General features: G+C 40.1%; 2 protein-coding genes across 7 annotated transcripts in view; both read right to left on the reverse strand.

Annotated features, from left to right (window-relative positions):
- Nucleotides 1-8,962, reverse strand: part of crebbpa (CREB binding protein a) — a 44,958-nt gene extending 35,996 nt beyond the window's left edge. For 3 of the 5 annotated variants that reach the window (XM_037974640.1, XM_025007898.2, XM_025007897.2), the window contains exon 1: nt 7,978-8,962. In XM_037974640.1, coding sequence (XP_037830568.1) covers nt 7,978-8,065 — 88 coding nt within the window. In that variant the 5' untranslated portion in view covers nt 8,066-8,962. The remainder of the gene's footprint in view (nt 1-7,977) is intronic. The other 2 variants (XM_025007896.1, XM_017425640.3) reach the window with 2 other exon arrangements.
- Nucleotides 8,963-10,463: 1,501 nt separating this feature from the next.
- Nucleotides 10,464-21,601, reverse strand: part of adcy9 (adenylate cyclase 9) — a 32,481-nt gene continuing 21,343 nt past the window's right edge. The window contains exons 5-11 of one of the 2 annotated variants that reach the window (XM_017425607.3): nt 21,201-21,303; nt 20,425-20,642; nt 19,016-19,169; nt 17,364-17,506; nt 17,042-17,071; nt 15,846-16,122; nt 10,464-15,665 (exon numbers count right to left, since the gene is read on the reverse strand). In XM_017425607.3, coding sequence (XP_017281096.2) covers nt 14,655-15,665; nt 15,846-16,122; nt 17,042-17,071; nt 17,364-17,506; nt 19,016-19,169; nt 20,425-20,642; nt 21,201-21,303 — 1,936 coding nt within the window. In that variant the 3' untranslated portion in view covers nt 10,464-14,654. The remainder of the gene's footprint in view (nt 15,666-15,845; nt 16,123-17,041; nt 17,072-17,363; nt 17,507-19,015; nt 19,170-20,424; nt 20,643-21,200; nt 21,304-21,601) is intronic. The other variant, XM_037974714.1, reaches the window with a different exon arrangement.

A 21,601-nucleotide genomic window follows, 5' to 3' on the forward strand; every position in this document is an offset into this window, starting at 1 on the left:
GTATGTAATGTATGAATATAATATACAAGTTTCACTTTTTAAATGGAATTACTGAAATCAATCTACTTTTTCATGATATTCTAATTTTATGACCAGCACCTGTATACAAAACAGCCCTTTGAGAAATTCATAGTCAAGTTCATAGAATTACAAATCAGAGAAGTTCGGACTGTTTCATCCGGAAAGAACCCTGGTTAGTTAGCTCATTTAAACTTTTTTGACCCTGCCTCATAAAAGAATTGGAAACGAGAATCATTAGGAACCGGAATCGGAATCGTTCCAATTCAAACGATGCCCAACCCTAGCTGTAATGTATTTTATGAGGTCCTAAAATACTGTTCCTTTTATGGGATCGTTGGGTATTGTGGTCAACTTATGGCCACGTCTATGTAAGCAAACACATTCTCAATAGGTAAATCTAATTTATAAAACAGCCGTATTGTCTTCAATGGCTGTTGCTACAAAAAGATAAAATGTTTGCTACGTTGACAAATTCCTCTTATTACTAAACTGGACTTTTCAGATAGTTAGGATTCTTCTGAGTTTAACTTTATCGTGACTTTAGGCTATGTTCAGACAGCAAAGTCAAAATCAGTTTCTTGGTATGTATATACTGTATCAAGAAGAATGTTGCAATGATTCAAAGAGTTTTCTAACTTAAGACAGTTTGACAAAAAAATCAATTTACCAGGTAGCATACAATGGTAGCATACAATGAACAAGGGACTGATCTTTAAAGTAAGAGATAAAACACATCAGAACAGCTCAGTCATCTGTCGTCTACTGCTCCTGCTGGATGTCTTCATTAAGATTCAGCCGGCGTTCTGTTTTTAATGAGGGCATTAGGCCTACACGTTTCCCTGAGTAAACACAGCTTTGCTGCACAAATCTGCTGCGCTAGCTCGCTGTCTGTCGCCCAGCGTCAAGCATGCAGGTGCTCCATGTGGAGGGAGCTTGTTTTAGGCTCAAGGGACCTTCCATCTTTCGCTCGCTTAGTCCTCTCAGCTCATCTTGTTTAACCAGCAGCCACGCGGACGCCCTCGGAGCGCCACCGTTCACTCCGAAAGCAAAATGTGCGCAGGCACGGCCCCGTGTTTGTTTTTGAAAAACAAACATACTGAAACAGTGTGAAAACATCGCAGCTCTTTTGGTTCCTACCAGATGTTTTTATACTATATTTCAAAGACAAATATGGAGATATGACCACGATAACCACAAGTACTTATTTATGGTTAATTAAACCAGACCAAAGGGGTATTTATTAAAGGATCTCACAGCAACTATTTCTTTTTTATGCCTGATACAGATCAGTTATTTAAAGGGGTATCTGCTAATAATGAGCCTCAATCTAATACTTGCATTTTCCCATGGCGATCAACGTGACATCAGGTCAGTCAGTGAAGGATCACTCAATTTGGCTTTTTTTACATAATGGATAAATGCTGTAGTGAGCTACTATGTTAGCTGGTAAATTTTTATCTATGATGCTTATATCCTGAATAGAAGTATCCACTTCTAAAACCCTCCACATCAGTTTAAATTAAAATAAGATTTGTTTTACTTTCTACTATTAAAGCTGTATTATAGCTGTCAAATAAGCCATTTTTCAATGTTTCTGGTTTGAATTTTTATGCTTCTAACACAATTTCTACATCTTTAAATGATAGTTGTGGGATTAATTAAACTCCAATCCAGGTGTTTTTGTAAAAACTGTTAGAAACCAGCAAATATTCCTCGCCTTTGTTTACAACTAAATTTGAGAATCTCTTTCGTAAAATGCTCCTCTTCATGTCGCAACACAGCTCATCTGATCTTAGCCCCAACTTAACAATCTCCACGGCTCGATTTCCTCTCCAAAAGGACTATTTCTGTCGAATCTCGTCCTCACAGCTTTTCGTTGCCGTTTCTATTCAGAAGAACTTTACCCTTTTTTTTTGTTTTCGACCTGGTGTCTCTGATTCTATTGTTCTCCCTCTGACTCTGTTTACATCCAGGGATTATTTAACAACTCAATATCCGTTGCGTGCCGAGACCATCCGAAGTTTACTCGTCAATGTTTGAACGTAAACAAACGACTCGTAATTACTGGCAACAAAACCTGATTCTGCTGATTTGCTCATTTATTACAAATGATGCTGTACACATTCAGTAGTGTATGATAAGTATTTAGTAAGCTGCACATTTTGACAGCTATTATCATTCTCTGTTGTGTTTAAATTATGAAGGATACTATAAATTTAACAAATAACCAGATTTTGAAGCCATGTTTTGTTCATGTTTGTCACATTTCTGCATTTGCATATTCTCGGTAAAGTCAAGTCTTTCTGCACAGAACTAGACTGTACGTCACAGAAGGCTGCTGGATGCCGGAAGTTGTCGTCGGAAAGTAAAAAGCTCTTAGAGCTTTGTGTTTTTCAAAGATCTTGCAAATGGTTCAGGTAGAAAGTATCAAATGGCTTTATTAAACCTGCATCTTCCTATAATCTAACGGCAACTAGAGATGTCTGAAATGAGCAAATTACTGGAGCTTGTCTGTCTGTCTTTGAGATAAAAATCTAAGTCAGACAGTATATTCAAATCACTTCCAGAGTGGACAAGTGTCTTCACTTTAGGAGACAAGCACGGTGACACTGGCTCGACATAATCATACAGAGAAATCAGACAGGCCATGTTAATAAATGAATAAAAGACTAATTTTTCTCCCCGGCGGCTTTACCCACAACAATTAACTAAAACTAACTACGGTAGTCCTTTTTGTTTTCCTCGTCACCTTGTTGCCCACAGCAGTTTACACTACAGATGGATATCCGCTCTTTTTAACCATATGTTTATTTTTATCTCACCCCATTCACCGCCATTTTGTTTAACACAATGCACATTTGTTAGCTTGAATATAAATCATTGGCAAAATAACATGCTGTTAGAAGAAAACCCGGATTAACAGGCGTTACAGCAGCATTCACGGCGGTGGTGATGTTTATTCAACAAACTGATTCTGGTAAAACACCAGAATATTTTTCTTGAGTATCTGCTTTACAATTATACCTACAATTAGGGATGGGCAATATATTATATATATATATATATATATATATATATATATATATATATATATATATATTCGAAATAGAGAGTTTCTCCTTGTGCAATAATAAAAATGACAGTATCACAAATAAGTATAAGGATACAAGTCACAAGGAGTTTAGCTTTTCCGAGGCTCTTCGATTGCATCACGGCTCACTCCCCCTCACATCCTGAAAACCCCGGCAGATCCGTCTCCTCCCAACCAGAAAACTCACCTGCGAGTGGCTTGGATTTCACAAGACTGAACGAACCTAGCTTAATTACCGGAACTGGACGAGCTTTCTTTCTGCGTTTATAGAAGTCAACTCATCAGCATCAAAATTACTCTGGGCTTTGCGAAAGCTACCGTTTGCTTGATATTGTCAGAAAACGAGAACGAGTGTCAACATTGTTGTCTCTGAGAGAACTGAAGAGGCTGCGGGAGCGGCACGGTTCAGAGCTACGGTGATAAAACGACTGCCGGAGTTAGTTTCCGTCTACAAAGGGGAAATTATTTTTGGACTAAAAGGTTTGAGGACGACTTTGTTGTTAATCAAAACCGTCATCAAGTTAAGTTGTTCACAGAGCTAACTGCTGAATGCGGGTTCCTGCGCCGGCGCTGGAGTCTCAGCCCGTTTCGAAGTATATTTGGAACAATGGTCACTGTGCTTCACTGTTGGTCATTTTATTAAGCTCCTGGTCACAATATACTGTTTATTTTGAACTTAAGCCTATAATGACAGCGTTTGCCATCAGAATGGTGCTGTTCTGATCTGTCTTTTAACCTGGTTCTGATGTCTTGGGTTTTCAGCTCGCGTGTGCGTACTGCGTATGAGAACGCATTTAGGCGACGTATACATAAAGCAGATCTGGAAACGTTAAAGATTTTTTAGATGTTGTTTGGAAAACACGTTAAACGTTTACACGGCGCTGCTGTGCTCATCGAACCTGCTGAAGTTTTTCCACGCCAGGAGTAAAGTTCCACTCTGAAACCTGGCTTTGAAACGTTTCAGCCACGAATAATCCGACCGCTGTTGTCGTGTAAACGAACGGCTGAACTGCAACAAAAACGGTACAGTTTCACTGTAAAACAGCTCAGTGTAAACAGCCCCTTGTTGTTTTTTTGTGCTTAGCTGAGATTAATTTTTTGTTCTGGAACGCCGTCATCAAATGGTAACTGAATGCAATGAGTTGACTGGTCAGAAGACACGGACACTCAAGATCTGGCCTGATGTTTGACAGACTGCGTCTTAATTTTATTTAGGAGCTGGACTGCTGTTGGACCACAGTTGTAAAGTTTGTTTTTATCCCAGTGTGGGATGAAGGTCAGAGCTGGGTAAAAGTCTTGCGCTACTTGTAGGGACATTTGCTCCAGAAAATCTCTAATTGTTTTAATGTGAGAGCAACAATGGTTTGGTTTACAACTAAAGAATCGAGGATCCGGGGGTTGTCGCTTCATCAAGAGCTAACAAACAGAAACACGGGTGGGTGGTAGGATGGCAGCGACAACTGGCTTGAGTATCTTGGCTATAAAATCACCGTCTACATACCCATGTGCTATTTATAAAGTGATAAATGAAAATTTGGGAGTCTGAAAGGTGCGGAGCTCACCGACATGGCAGCTGGCACATGAAACAAAACTCCGGTCTCTGAGAAACCCGTACTGAAGATCGATTTGTATAATAAAACTCACACTAGACCCTATCCTTCTCTTTTAGTTTTTTTTTCACTTAACTGAACCACATTAGTGCGATAAAATCCCACGTCAAGCAGCATAAATGTGGTCATTCATACAGCCAAATCACCGTCTGCTTGCTAAAAACAAGCCAGCATCGTAAAAAAAAAATCAGCCGAATGACAAGTTCATTACTAAGAGCCAGCGTGTTACGTTTCAGCCTTTCCCACTTAACACATACACATCAGTTTTACTTTGTGACCACCTCCATTGCCAATCTAGAGGCATATCAACAGTCCGATTGTGTTTTGATTCAGTGTTTACACAAGGAGGGGCTCAAATTATTCTGCTGTCAGTAAATCCATGCACTGTAATACTGATTACTGGCAACCTTATTCACCGCTGATTGATCCAGTGGGAAAATTGTAAATAAAAGATAATTACTATAAAGAAGCGATGCCTTTCATAAGAAAAATCAAATGAAAAAGACCCCAAATTAAACATATTTTAAGAAAACTTTTTCCATGTTCAAGCAGGAGCATTAGATAACATTTTAAACCCTCTGTAAATCAAATTTGATTCTGATGTTAAAAGGGTTATATGTGGTTGTAAACTTTTATTTATTTGGAATCAGTTTTACACTTGCAGCCAATTATAATTTAACGCCTCAACAAGGCAGCGATGCTTTTAGTCATAGATGTGATTAATTGCGCTGGCCGTTACTACAGCTGCCACTATTATGACATTTGAGGAGACGACCATTTGTCATAAAACAAACCTCAATGAACGATTTCCCTCCCTATGATTTATACCACATGTGTAATCTTCATTTAAAAAAAAGACACTTCTCTGTATTCCTTTTCAGTAAATTGGTTTGCAGATATGCAAATGCAACGTGGTCCCAGAGGAATACAAGCGCAAGACGCTGCCACGAAACGTCGCCATCACCAACCAGACAGTCAGCTTCATCATACGGACGTAAACAGTCGGTAAATTTTGCATTCCTGTTTGACGCTGTGTCAAAAAAAAACACCCTGACAAGAAAAGCAGCGTGGTGGAGTGCCAATTAAATAAAAGAATATTTTTAAAAGCTGTGTATTAATCATTCTAACTTGTCAATTTTAACAAAACTGTGAATATTCAAAAATCATCTTCCATCATTACTTCATTTCCTACAAGTTGCTTAGAAATGTTTTCAAATGTTATGCTGCGGATAAAGTTAAAAAAAAAGCTTAAAAAAACAATATTTTTTAGTTAGGTTAAATAAAAGTCATAATCTGAAGTGTGAAGTTTCTCTAAATAATGGCCTGAGGAGTTTGGAAATGCCATAATTATTTTTTTTAGTTCACAAACTCCTTTAAACTCTGTCTCGATGTGAATTAAATCTAACGGAGGTTTGTTTGAACCTGGTCGCTTGGTTTTGAGGTTTAATAGGCCTGTGTTGAAGCAGAGAAAAGGAAAGTAATGTATAAAATAAATTTTAAAAGTTAAATATCTTAACATTACATGGTTGCTCACTAAATGTAACTGATCTACAGACTGATCAAATTACATAATTTAAAAAAGTCAATTCAGACACTCAAAAACACATTATTAGTGACGTTCAAAAGATTTCAGCTTTAGATTAACACAACTAATTTGCTAGTCACTAATTGTTAGAACAATACATGATAACATTGATATATTTGGTATGTGCACAGCTCGGTTACGTTATTTTTCAAGGGAGTTAAGCATATTTCAACCTATAACCACTGTGACGCCACGAAGCCTAAACGTTTCTTAATACCAATAAATGAAAACATACATGTGGTTTTCTGTGGCAATTCAACAGTAAATCTGCCTACAGAAAGAAATGTAAGAAAAAGAAAAACTTGCACTATTTGCAGGAACGTGAAAAAAAAAAAAGGGGGGGGGGGGTAAAAAGGCACACCAGTCCTATCCGAACCAAAAGGTAGGTTTGTACGCTTGTTAGAGGTGTAAAAAGCAGAGACTGTTTTTTTTTTTATTTGCATCCAGAGGACGTGAATAACAAAATAAAGAAATGAAAATTGTTAAATTATCATCAAAGGCCACTTTCACTAATGTGAAAAAAACTATTTTATGCTCGGAAACAACTTTTACAGGTCGGTCCTAACCAGAAGCTACTGGATACAAAACAATCTATTTAAAAAAAAAAATCTGACTAGAGTCGTCGCAGGGACAATATAATATCCCAGATAGTCCAAGAGATGTTGTTGTGGTTTGATTTTTCCCTTCCCCCTTCCACCCGTTAGAAAACAACTTCTACTGAACTGCAACCACAAACAACTTAGCAAACGCAATTATCTGGTAAAACCAAGCAGGCTAGTTTATTTGCTTCAAACAAATTAAAGGAAAATGACTGGCTGGTATCTTGGCTTAAAGAAGAAAACATATGTGTATATTTATACATGTACGTTTGCTCTGATACTGAATATACGACTGTGGCAAAGCAGGTTTGTGATTTGTGTCGATCACGGTTTTAAGGCTGCACCAGCAATAAACTGTTTTATCGTTCGCAACAACAGCCTCAACACTCAACAGAACCAACATTAATAAAATCAAATTCTTCTTGAAATAAATGTTACTGCTTCTGCAACATTAGCTGCATTACTGGAGCGTATTATAAACTGAAAAACAGCATCGGGGAGAGGAGTAACCTTACGGACCTGGCATTTTTAAGAAAAAAAAAAAAAAAAAATCACAATGAATGGATTATTTTTTAACACGCAGAAGTGTTTTCTTATATACGTGTGAGCCTAGTTGACAGAATAGAACAGTGGGAATTAAAACAAGGCCAATTCAACTCAACAAATCTCATTTTTACCATTTTAATAACGCACAAAACAGCCTGTTTTATGTCTTAAGTTGTGCAGATCCTACAGTGGAAACACTGTAAAGCAGTGGTTCTAAGTTATGTTAGAGGTTCTAGATGCTGAATGGGTCACATCCCTACAGAAGACATGATCAACATAAAGCAAATGTCTCTAATATTGGCCTTAATAGTGAAGCTGTAGTTACAACACAACCAAACCACAACAGCATAGGAAATGGTCCAGACAGCCAGCAGCTTATCAAAACTCACCTGACAAACCTGAAACTGTGTTGAATGGTTAGTAAATGGACTTAATATTAACCAAACCAATGCTGGTAGTAATATGTGTAAATGAGTTGTTGTTTTTTTATTTTATAATGTACAGTGTGAGTGTTGAGGCCTTTACCTTGTCCATCAGACGCTGATAGTGCAGGTGAATTCAGCTTCGGCCGCTTGGAGCTGGGAGGTCCGACATCCAGCAGGTTTTCAGCCATCGTTGTTATTATTATTATTTTAAGTCGGAATTATTTCTTAAGTAGTAAATTTGAACTACCTTACGAAGCGGGGAGGAGGGGGGGGGGTATTGTGGTGTTAAACCCAAGACTTCCCCCGGTTAGCACATTAGCAAGTTGGCAGCCTGCTAACGTTAGCTAACTGGCTAATTGCCTGCTAGCAGCTCTGCTAACTGTTAGCAGCTCCTTGCTGTTAAGAGTCAGTCTTTCAAAAGAGATGCAATACCGCCCCGCTTCGCCACCGCCATTCACCCCATGATAATCCAACACCCAACACCCACATTATCATCATTAAATAACCCGAAATAAAAGCGTCCCCATGTACAAAATTGAGCTCCGAGGTGTCAATCCGGTCGAATCAGGTAAATCGCTGCATTTCGGGAGGAAAAGTCGCAATTTCTAAATGTTCAAAGTGACCATTCTGACGTGACGTCAAATTTCACCGTGCAAAAATCGCGCGAAGCTCCACGAAAATGCACGGTTGCACGAATATGCCGTGGGTATTTTTTTTTTTTTTTTTTTTTTTTTTTTTTTTTTTGCAAATCGCCCCTCGACAGTCACGATCGGGTCCCCGCTTGCCCACGGTAAACAATGCTGCTCCCGGACGGCGACAGGGGGCTGAAAATCGCCGCACTCTGAAGGGGAAATCAGACGTACGGAGCAATTCTGCCCGACGACCACCGATCCAGTTCCATTTTTTTCGCACAAAATGTCTCCGAAGCGACGTTACGGTCTCGTTTCAAACAGAAGGACGCTGTCATATCCCGGCAAGGATGCTATATTTCTACGTGAAACCCAGTGTTGGATCGAAATCCCAATTCCGAGCCACGACAAGATGGCGGCTGTTGATTCCTTCGATACAAAAAAGTTTTTTTTTTCTTTTCCAGATCGACTGTGGAGGGGGAGGGGCCGCACAATCACGCCCTGCGTAAAAACACTTCCTTTTTTATCCGCTGGGGGCGCTCACGCACCACCAGAGGCGCATCAAACCTCTCATTTTTTATTATTTTTTAAATTTCTCAGCCACTTTACACTTAAGTTACATATATTAAAACGTAAGATTATGAAGGTTAATGCAAATTATCTTCACATCGGTTTATTATTAAATCAAGCACAGGTACTACGCTTTAAAGCAGTCGTTCTCAACTGATGGGTCGCGACCTCAAAGTGGCTCTTCGATCCATTTTCAGTGGGTCACGGGCCTTTGATTAGGCAAAACAAATATTAGTAAAACAAATCAGTGTTCTGATTGTTATGTCAGCCACATGCTTAATGTTAAATCAGTGCCTGAATAATTTTAATAAGACATTGTTATATATATATATATATATATATATATATATATATTTATCAGCGATTGGTACTCAGCTGAAGCGACATTTTGCATGTTTTAAACTTCTCGGTTTCATATTTCACGTTTGTGCGTGAGAGCGCTGTTGAGTCCGTTAAGACCGTCTGAAGTAACGGAAGTAAAATGCAGCTAATTGAGCGTAAAAGGAAACATTTCCCTTTCTAGCGGCGCCGCTTACTGGTTGTTTTGGTCTACCGTTAAACTTGGCGTGCTGTGATATTTTATTCTGCCATCCCTGGTTCAAACTGCACCGGCTTTTCGTGCAATAAGTTTCAAAACTTTCCTCGACTCGGGTCACGTTTTGTCACCGAGGGGTGACGGTGGGTCCCAAAGCCAGACCAGCTGAGAACCACAACGTGTATTATAATTCAGTATGCATTACTTTTTCCTCGTTCAGGTGTTATTTTTTATATCTTTTATATCAGTTACTAACTATCAACATGTTCACTGTTCACGTGAGGAGTTACAGATGTTTAAAATAAAAGCTGGTATTTGGTTCAAGTAATAAAAAAGTCATTGATAGTTAACTTCCTGACAACCAGTAGTTCAAATTTGTCCTCTGTGGAGGACATTTGTGAACCTGAATGTCTCCCACCCACTGCATGCTACTGAATTAACTATTTTTGCCATCTACAGAAGACATTTAGGGCTTTTCAGTGATACCAAATGTGAAGGGGTGGTACTTTGGTACCTTACAAAGATTGGGGAATTAAAAAGAAATTATAATAAGTTTGGGAATGGCCAGTATTTTCTTTTTCTGGTTGTCCGAAATGTATTCATCAGACGGCTGAGACTAATCGTGTTGTGATATCATGAATATTTGTGGTTCCCTGTAAAACTTTGTCCAAAAATGCAATAAGCAGACCTCTGAGTTTTTGATCCGGGATATTTTTAAACACTGCAAAAACACAAGACAGCAATAAATTTGGATTACCAGATGCGGCGTACACAAGTAGCGTTTCAAATCAACCCATCTTCAATATGAATATATATATATAAAAATATATATGTATATATTACGCTCTGCAGTTGTCTGGTTGGAGATTTATTTTTCTCATACTGGAAAAAAAAATAGAAGAGGAATGAAATCATATAACTCACACTTACGAAAGCAGACACACATTAAGTCAATCTGATCAAATCTTTCCCATTGTTTTCTGACAAAATCTGACATGCCCGTGTAGAAAAACAAATTATACGTGACAACGTAACTGCATATGTACAGACACAGACACCGAGTGCTTTGTGCAAATGTGTACAGATAATGATCGTGTGTCGATAAATGATACATGGATAATGTGCACAAACATACAATCTACATCTCATTCAGGAAGACAAAGCAAATACATTTCAAATCAGACACTTTCTTTTTTATCCCAGTGTATTTAATAACACAGTCGGACTGATTTGACTTGCAGATAACACAAAAAGACATGAAGTTGTCACCATCTACATCTAAATGAGTGATCAGGTGATGCTGTTTCATATTGGTGATTTCCACAAGTGCTGACAAAATGCCCTTTTATGTCTTTTTAGAATTTTCCATCACAAAAAAAAAAACTACATATTTGATCAACTTTTGCTGTTTTTTTAAGTTCACATTCGTGACAGGAGCACAACCTTCTTTTGTTCCGATGAAAATCAAATCAAATTTCGTCTTTGTCAACCAAGATGCTGTTCTGGAAACCTCAAATTAGTGTGGCAGCGTGAATTTTCCTATAAAGTGGGAGACCGAAGACAGAAACGATACGGATGTGAAACCAAAGACTCACGTATGGGGTAGACTCATACAAACAAACCAGTGAGCAAACAGAAAAGATTGGGTCTGATGAAGAAAGAAAAAACAGCTCAAATTCTTCTCCGCCTTGCTGCAACACAGATCACAGAACCAGCAGTGTTCTCTGTAATATTTTATTTGCGCCGGTGTACAGATGTGTGCTGCTGGAGAGGTGGCAAAGCCATCACTCTGTGGAATTAAACTTAGTCCTTGAATGCACCACGGACAGTCTTTCTCAATGCTGCACAACCACACGGCCCACAACTCGCACAGGAACATCTACCAAGATGAAGATGATTTATTTATTTATTTATTTATTTATTTTGTTCATCTCTTTAACTTCTGCGTGCCGCAAGGTTAGGAAAAACATGAGCGAGAAAATAAAAACCTTTTCGAGGTAATGATTCTGGCCACACAACCATTTTTTGTCCCCAAGCTACCGTGACGCCTGCTGGATACGATTCTTTGGATCTTCGTGCTCTTTACATTAGCGGGGTTACATTAGTTGATATAATAATCACAGCTCATACATCGATTAAAATATTCCAAATAAAAAGGCACTGCTTTTGTATGTTCTGGATGCACAATAACCAAAGTAACCAGGGATGGGTTTTTTATGCTACATATGAGACAGATGGTTAAAGGTGGTCGACGTTTCATCATTTTATCTCTTCATCTTCACACGTGGTCACGCAGTCTCAATGAACGACTCATAAAGCGACAGTTCAGACCTTTTGGCACGGGGTTTTGTTTAAAGGATACGAACAGTTTATATCTTACCTGTTGTAGATAGCTCTTTGAACGACCTCTGTCTGAAGAAATAGATTTTAATTCTTATGGATCGACAAGCTGACAGATAATCTGAGCTCTACGTGGACTGCTGCCATCGACCTTGATAGTGGTTCATCCAAACCTTGATCTGTAAACCTTTCCCCAGCCATCGATTCCACACAACTCGGTTTTTTACGTGGAATTTCACGGTTGTCTGCAAACACAAAACTGCAGCTAGCTGTAACCCCTCTCGTGCAGAGGTTTAAGGAATATTTCAATCGCGTAATGCAAAACCTACAGCAAAGTAGAGGTTTATAAAACACAGTTGTCAGGAGCCGCTAAGAAATCTTTGAGGTTTGAGTTGTTTTAAGATGGCAGCAATCCACTTGGCCTCTAGTTGACTGGTTGTTCGCTCGTCCATCCTTTCAGAATTAAAGTCTATTTCAGCAAACTGAGGCCGTTCAAAGAGCTATCTACAACAGGTAAGATATTAACTGTCCCTATTCTATACACAGAATGCCACTTTGAAAGCTCTGAACTATCCCTTCAAACCCAAAGGCTGGCTATGTTTCTAAAAAAAATTGGAGTAAAGATGCAAAATTGTCAAATTTGAAATTTTAGGATTTCCGTTTCAAACAAATGTAGCAGCAGCAAAGAAATGAGAGCTAACGAGTGGCTCAGCTGAACGATTTCCTGATGCATCATTTGTTGTTGTTTTTCTTTTTTTGTGTAAATGACTTCAGGTAAAGTTTATAACACTCTAACAGACGCACGAGAGACACATAGACTACAAGAGAGAAGTGCTTTCAGGAGGAAAACCAACAGGGGCAGATATTCAATGTGAAACTCATCATCATACAATTTAGGACACCTGGTTAATGAAAAAAAACAACAAAAACAACAACAACAAATTTTTAAAAAAGCCAAGAAAAATACTCAGCAAACACTGCAGGAGCAAAGTTTTCTCAACCATACAATCAGAATCTATCCTCATTATGACAACAGCGTGATAGAAATAAAAAAAGAAAACTCACTGAAATACTGAAAAAAAAAAAGAGTTATATTTTAGGCACCACAAAATAATCAACTAGTTCAGGTTGCACTTCACCTACAGATCACTCCATTAAAGTGGCACAATACTGATACAGTAGAGGGCTGAGCCTTCAACAGCCAATCAAAACAGCTGAAGGCAGACAACAACGTACTGACTGACACGTGTGTGATCATTTTGCGTTTTTATTTTTAGGCAATGAAGGTGACAAATAGAGCGTCACGTTTTATTTATTTATTTATTGTTTAGCTCTTACGCACAGTACTGTAGAAATCGTAGTTGATCTGAAGCCCGTCGTTTACCAAAAAAAACTATGCGATGATTGTCCCTCACAGCCCCGCTTTAAAGTCCATTTGACCCAAATTTGCTTTGAGTTTCAAACTCTTACCTCACTGTAGGCTTTAAAGAAGAAATCAAATGAGATTGTGTTTTAATACGTCCTAAACTGCTAATTATTGCATCCCGCTAACCAATGACATTCGTGTTTTCGTAGCCTGATGTAGCTTATTATTGCCCCAGAACTAAAAACACCGTGTTTCTTCCATAAGTGCACAGGAACCACAAACAAGAACACAATTTACTCCCTGTTCACCGTGAAAAGATAGGCTTGAAGTATATTTGTGACGTCTATATGTTTCAGGTCTACAGGAGGTGAGCGTTACAAACCCAAAAAACAGATCTCGGTGTCGCTTTAACTACATTTAAAGTGCCTTCCTCCTTTCATAACGGTGTTACTATTTAAAAAAAAACATCACTTTTCCTCCAGATCTATATTCCCTTATATGATTTTGTGCTTTTTAAGTGTAAAAAAAAAACCCAAACTGTCATTCAATTTTTTAATTATAAGCCATTAAGCGGTAATAGCTACTAAATACAAGTGGTCAAAAAAAATAAAATCACTGTGCAAGAGCTGTGCTGAAAATGTGCATTGAGCTGCTACATAAACTAAAACCTATGCAGCTTGCCTTATGTAGCATGTCCCCTTGAAAGTGAATCTCTGGCATAACTAAATGCAGCATTTAAGCTGTTGTGTCAAAGCAGAATACATAAACGAACACTGCATTATGAAATTCCCTCTTTTTTTCCCCATAATTTCCTTTTCAGCCCAACATACTGCATTGGCACTTATAGAAATTCAAATATGGTTTTTTATTGTTGTCCCCTTATTGACGTTTATGGCACAACACTAATGCTTTTTAAAGAAGTATTTGAATTCAAAATAAAAGCATCGAGTAACCACAGCAGGTTCTGTAGTCTGGATTGTTAAACCTTGTTCGGTATTCAGATTTGTTTGTTTACGGCTCTAGTCCTGAAGGCACTTAATAAAAACAATGATATGAAAATGCACAAACATCAAAAAATAATGTCCCTTTTTCTTCCTTGTAACCCTGTCATTGTGGTAAACGGCTGTGTTCAACACAGGTCTAACCCACCCCGGCACTCGGGCGTCAGCGGCCGCTTTAAAGCCGCGTTTTGTGTCGAAACAACTCTCTTCGTCTTCCGTGTCAAAGACGTTTTGCCTGAAAGAAGGGACCTCCTGCCCATGTCTGTAATCAGTTCTGGACAGGCAGCAGCTCAGGGAAGCAGGGGAGAGGAAAACAGAGGAAGGAGAGATTAGGGATCAGAGACGAGCGTAAAACTCCTCATTGAGTCTTGTCAGCTCACTGGCCTCTTCCTCCTCCTCCTCCTCCTCCTCCTCCTCCTCGTGAAGTGCAAGAGGAGCGGGGTACGCTTGGGAGGACGCTCGTGCAGCTCCGCCGTCCGGGCCTGGCTCAGAACCGGTGGGAAGATCTGTGTCAGAGGATTGCCCCATGTGGTGTGCAGGGTCCCTATATCCTTCATCCCTCGCCTCTGTCTCGGGCCCTGCTCCCGGGGGTCTCACAGTGCTTTGGGGTTGAGGGGAAGGACTGGAAAGAGACGCAGGAGGACCCGCTGCCTGAGCAACAGAAGCTGAAGTCTTACTGACGGGTAACGGCGCAGGCAAGGGTCCGGCTCCAGCCGCCAGCTCTGTTCGATCCTGACACGCGCTTTTGGGGAAGAGATAGGTCCTCATTTGGCCCTTCCCCTTCACATTGACGGTGCCTCTGTAGTCAAACGCCAACCCCATGGCGCTGAGCGCGGCGTGGCTTTCCTCGCTCACCTGCACCCGACACTCCACGCCAGTTGAGTCCATGCGACTGGCGATGTTGACCGTGTCGCCCCAGATATCGTAAAGCAGCTTAGTCGTGCCGATCACCCCCGCCGTCAGGGGCCCGTGGTTAAATCCGATGCGGAGTTTGAAACCAAAGCCCAGCATGTTCTTGTTGAAGTCGTCCAGGACGCCCATCATCTCAAGGGCAAAGTTGAAAAGGGCCCTCAGGTGAGCGTGCGGAGAATCGTCGTGGTCCTCGGCCGTCTGCTCCACGTTCAGACCCGACGCTGCCATGTAGGTGGAACCGATCGTCTTGATTTTCTCCACGCTCCTGAACTCGGGCTTCCGAAGGAGCTCGTCAAAGTCTCCGATCAGCTCGTTCAGGACGCGATAGCACTCTTTTCCTCCCTCGTAGCTCTCTTCGTAGAACTCGCTGAAGTTCACGATGCTGGCGAAGATCACACCCACGCTGTCGTGGTTCTTCGAGTAGCTCTGGGTCACCTGAGAAACACAGGAAAGGAAACATTACGACACAATCATGACAAGAGGGCAACATGTGTGGACACTCTTACAGCGTTAAAAAATAAAATCCACACTAAACGATTTCTACACTTAGCATTTGCAAATAATGAGGTGGATTAAATCTGGTATATTTGCTTAAACAACAAGTAAAAAAAAAACCTTGAGCTGATCGGCGACGTGGATGGGGATGATGTTGCCCAGTAACCACTCAGCCTGGTCTCGCATCATCTGGATATTGGAGCGGTGCTTGTCGGCCTCCACGTTGCCGTGATAATGGAGACGGTAGCTGACCTCGAATTCGCGGTTAAGGAACCAGACCAGCAGCAGAAGCAGGAAAAAGGCGAGGATGGCCTCTGGCACCAAAACGTTAAAAAGCGGTGGAGGAAAGTCGTGGCCTGACTCCGGAGTGTCTTCAGTCGGTGCAGAGACGTTCAGTCTGAAGGAGAAATGAGACAAGGGAATAAGAATCATTTGGGATTACAGAATGAAGAAGACACAGATTATATATTTCACAAATTAAGTATTTGTGAAATATTTAATTCTACCTGTGAAGCACAGTGGAGGGAGTGTCATGGTTTGGGGCAGGTTTGCTACCAGTATGAAGGTGTTGCAGTGTATTTAAAAATGTGAATAAATGTTTCATGTTGTGGATGATTCAATAAGATAATATCCTAATGCACAAACATCATAAAGAGGAAAATAGTTTCAAAAGAAGCAGAAAATTGAATGTTTTTGGGAAGCCCGATCGTTACTGCGTCAAGCTCCTAAACATCCTGAAAAAAAAATCTCAAAAGAAAGTTGTAAAATTTCAGTTTATCTACTTTTTCCATCTCTTTATGTTCGACACTTTATGTTAAACATTAATGTCCCAGCTCCCTCACTGTTCAGCTGCATCTTATGTTCACGGCACTAAGGCTGTCTTCACCAATCAGGCACTGAATGTAAAGGAAACGTGGAGGTGTTTGTTTAGTTTTGATATGTAAAAACATAAAATGACTGAATACATCAAATAATAAGTGACCTAGATTTTCTGAGTGGAACCCATTGAAAATAAAAAAAAAGTCCCTCTCCTTATTTGTGCAGTTAATTAAAGCTTAGCTGTGCCTCTAACACTAAACTCCAGCCAGCGCCGGCTGGATGAGTCATTTCCACCACTCGTGGCATTTAGCAGGCATTACTGCTGCTGCACACAGAAAGGGAGACGGACGGCAAAATAAACAGCGGAGAAGCCGCAGGACGAACAAAAGCCGCACAAAGCTGCGGTTATGAGAAACAGAAAACAGAGCTGTCGCTCCTGTTGACCCTCCAAATGTCATTCATCAATCAAAACGCTCCGTTTCTATGGAGACACTCACCCGTGAACCGGCATGCTGTTATTACTGGAGCTGAAAGAGATGAGAGCGATGTCAGTCAGGAGAAAGGCCGGGTCACACACTTCCACACATATTTATGCACACACACACACACACACACTGAACGTGCTGTGCAGATGAGAATAAATCCCCTTCAGCAGGTAGATTTCTGCAGTTCTGAACAAAGTTATTAAAACCCTTCATGCTAAAAAAAACTATTAATTGGTTCATAAATTTATTCGAACTTCTATGAATCATCACTTCTTTGCCACTCGAGGGGAACATGCACGTTTAGTGAGAGTGCAAACATACAAATAATATGTACCTGTGCATGGGACTGTAGAGCAGCAGCAGGAGGGCCACCCCTGTGGTTGTGGCGAGGACGGAGCGCATCCAAAAACTCAGCTGGCAGAAGTTACAATATTGAATGATGGCCAGAATGGTGGCGCAGCACAAGAACATGGTCACCTGGAGGAATTAAAAACAAACCCTGATTAGTTTAGTTATCAAAGGAAGAAATGGATCAGTAAACAGCTGGAGTTAATGCAGTCCACTGCGGCCTTTATGTTTCTGAATTTCAGAGGTTTTCCCAGCAGATTTAAATCAGGAGAGTCTTCACGTATGGAAAGCAGCAACAGGAATGTTTAAAACTCCTTCTTTTCTGTTTCTCTTTTCGAGTCAAGGCTTTACTCGACCCTGTCCAAGTTCAAGAAATCATAACAACAGGAACAATAGATTAAATTTCCTGCATCATCTGTAACTAATGTGTGACTAAAGAAATACTGATACTGTAAACTTGGCAGCCTGCAGACCATCTATCAGCTTGGTTCAAAAAAAAGTTTGAAGCTGTAAGATTAGTTCAGCATTGGGTTTTTTTTTTCTACTTTTTCCAGCTTCTAACATTTAATAAAACTGCGCCAATAAAAAAAGGTTGTTTAAAAGGCAACAAACGCTGCTGCTCTCATATTACTAAGCATTATTGGTGCTTTCACAAATATGCACATTATTGATGCTTTACCCATATGAACGATGCAGATATAAAGCTGATTGGTCAACTGCTTTATGTAAAAGTTTGAATTAGGCAAAAATAAAAAAGAAAGCACAACAAAGACCTTATTTTTTTATTTTTTAGATCATACATTCCTGTTTTGTCCTCATCTTAACTAAAAAACAAAACAAACAAAAAAAGATTTCCTTTCATACTTATGAGGAATGCTTTCACAAAAAGACAAACTTAAAGGTTAAAAGAAATTGTTTTTGTGTTTAATTCGGTCCAACAAAATAAGGGATGAATGAACATCTCCTAGAGTGGTGATTTATTTGCATTTTTGAACCAAGAGGTGAAAAATCAAACCAAGAAACCTACTTTAAAACGACGCCAACATGGCCCCTCAGGACCACGAGGTGCCTCATTCACACAAAGCCGTGCAGATATTTGGGAATATTTAAAGTCTGTTCATAATTACACAGATTATATCTATTTACCCGTCATTTTCACACATGTCCACTCCCCCCCCCCTGTCATTTCTATTCTTCAGCCCCGAATTGGGGCTTAATAACTTCAAAGACATTAAAGTCGAGAAAATTGCATGTCTAATTAACAAATCTTCTAGAGAATACCACTTTGATCTGCGAGCCCCGAAGAGATGGAAAGAGTTGAGGGGAAGAGACCGAGCAGAAAGGGAGAGAAATGGATGGAGTAATTGGGTTAAAAAAAAAAAAAAATCAAAACACCACACATCTTGCAACCAGCTGTTGGCTCAAAGCTGGATGGCAAGAGAGCTGCTTGTACAGGACAGCAAAAAAAAGGCCTTAACTCAAAGAGAATTAAAAAAAAAAAGGAATTTAAAACATTTCTGTTGCTACGCTTCATACGTGAAACAAAGCATTCATGCACTCGTGTTGATTGGTCGCATGTGCGGCCTTCAGGCGTTTCTCAGCCCGATTCGGCTACGTGTGTTCGACCCAAAGGTTTACCTGCAGGGGCAGGTGGACGCTAACGTGGGACAGGACAGAGACGGCAGGCAGGGAGACTAACACGGCCCCGATCACGTGACGGGACACCCAGCCGGAGACAAACACGACCAGGAAGCGAGTGCATCTCATCAGCTCGTCCAGATAAAACGTCATGCTGCAGGAGAGGAGAGAAAACAGCAGGGATGGGTCGTTAATGGCTCCAACCTTTCTGAATGTGAGACAGAATTCAAATATATATTAAATCCTACTGTTGTAGTCCCAAGTCCCAGAAAAAAAAAAAAAAAAGATTTATTGTTCTCGTAGGCATGGCAATAAGTAAATAATACATATATCTTTAAATATTATGAGGGTACGCTTTTAAACAATGTACTGGAAAATCCAAGCATAAGGGGGTTTTTTTTCTATTATTTCCTTTGAGGTTTGGAAGTAAACCTGGTACCAATATGTCTTTGTGCCAGTTTTGGAGCCAGAACTGATATTTCTCATAAAACTGGACACGATCCAGTCAGATCTGACCAGGCAGATTAATCCGCTGTGGACCGGGAGCCAAATAAAACAGAAAATCACTTGTGCCTGTCGAAGTGGAGAGGTTACAGCAGTTTTTAGCTCTGTGACACCGAAGCCCAGGAGATACGGATATAAACATCCCCGGGAGCCAAGCTGAACAGAAAAAAATAAAATAAAAAATAAAAATTACAGGATTTATTCTGCCAGGAAAAAAAAAAAAGTCTAAACTGGGGGAAACACTCTGACTCATTGTCTTTTGTTTCATAAAACAGTGACGTCTGAAACAGTAAATATATTCTGCTGTTAAATTAAATGAAAATTGAAATGTCAAGCTCAGAGTATCTACTGGGAATGAGTCAAATTTAAGCTCAATATCTGTAAAACGGACTGAATCATAGACATTTATAGGCAGGCTGATGTTGAATAGCTGTAGCAGCCATCTTGAATTGAACTGACTCCAAAAGTTAATCAGTTGCAGATGTACATCCAGCAATGACTTTCTGACAATTTCACAAAAAAAGAATCCGGTGGTTCGAGAGATATTTTGCTAACAGACAAACATGTTAATGTTTTTTTTAACAAAGATCTCACAAAAAGTAGCCCTTGAAGTGTTTGTTTTGAATGACTCTCAGCTACAACTACATCAAATCCTAACATAATCTGTGTAAAACTGACTGGGTTGTAGACATTTTTGTGGGGTTTTTTTTAAGGTCAGTTGGCTGTGGCAGCCATCTTGAATTGAGTTGGCTCCAAAAGGTAGTCAGCTATAAATGTACACCCAATAACCGCTTTCTGCAAGTTTCATTAAAGTTTGTCCTGTGGTTCATGAGATCTTTTTGGTAAAATCCACGCACACGGGCAAAAACCCTGTGAAACACACAGGCACGGGAACAGTGCCTCACCGTATGGAGAGCGCCAGCGACGCCAACTCCAACAGGCCGGCCACGGGAGCCAGGATGAGAGCAGCGAGCGGCGGGGAGCCCACCATAACCGGGTTCACCAGAGACGGAAGGAAGCAGGCCAGCGTCAAGGCCAGGAAGACGAAACAGCTGAGGAGAACGTCCAGGAAGGAGCTGAAGGTGGGGCTGGCGAACGTCTGCACCTGAGCCTGGTTGCTCACCTGGAGGAGGACAGACGAGCAGCGCAGGTTCACTGAGACCCAACCCTCGCTTCACATAAGACAAAATCCCAAAAATATTTACTTCCTGGGTTATTATTTAACAGAAACTGAACTTAAGCTTGTGGGAAAAATTGAGAAACTTGTATCTTCAAAGTACAACAAAAAATAAAAAAAAGTCAGAGTTACATATGAGCTCTGATCATTATCTGGGTTTTATTTTAAGCCTGTAGTACCGCCGATTTACCAGCAGGGGGCTGAAAAACTAAAGGGTCAGGACAGGCCAACTGGAACTGCTGCTAAGACTGTGTGTGTGTGTGTGTGTGTGTGTGTGTGTGTGTGCTGTAGCAAAAGAAAAAAAATGTGTGCTTGTTTCTTTTTTATCCATGTATCATGTAAACATACTTAAAGGGGTAAATAAAGGTACAGGAAACATGTGAGGCTATTTTTAGATGAGTGAAGAAGTGAAAATGGTTTTAAGTCCCAAACACAAACAGGAAAAAATAAATTTCCTATTGCATATAGCAGAAAAGGTGTGTGTGTGTGTGTGTGTGTACGTACCTCCTCTTTGTAGCTGCTGCGATAGGCTTTTTCCAAATGTCTCTCCAGAAAGTTAAGGCTGATCTTGTTGATCGGTGGCTTGAAAAAGTCGTCCTTCATCAGACTGGGGACCACAGAGAAGCAGACGATAGGATAAAAAGGCACAAAAGTGATTTTGCACTAGAATTTAAAATAAAACAAAAAAACACTGGCTACAAAATCAGTTTCTATCAACTGAGCCGCTGCTACAGAACTGAGGACAGATGTGAACACAGCCATCGGTGTTTGAGTTCATCAGTACAATTTAAAAAAAACCTAAAAAGTGCAATCTGTTCTTTAATTTTTGCGTTATCATGTTACCAAAAATAAAGGAGTGTGACAAAAGTTTGCATTTTAATGACTCCACATTTCTTGTTCTTCCT

Source organism: Kryptolebias marmoratus, linkage group LG3, assembly GCF_001649575.2.
Source record: "Kryptolebias marmoratus isolate JLee-2015 linkage group LG3, ASM164957v2, whole genome shotgun sequence".
Lineage (NCBI taxonomy): Eukaryota > Metazoa > Chordata > Actinopteri > Cyprinodontiformes > Rivulidae > Kryptolebias > Kryptolebias marmoratus.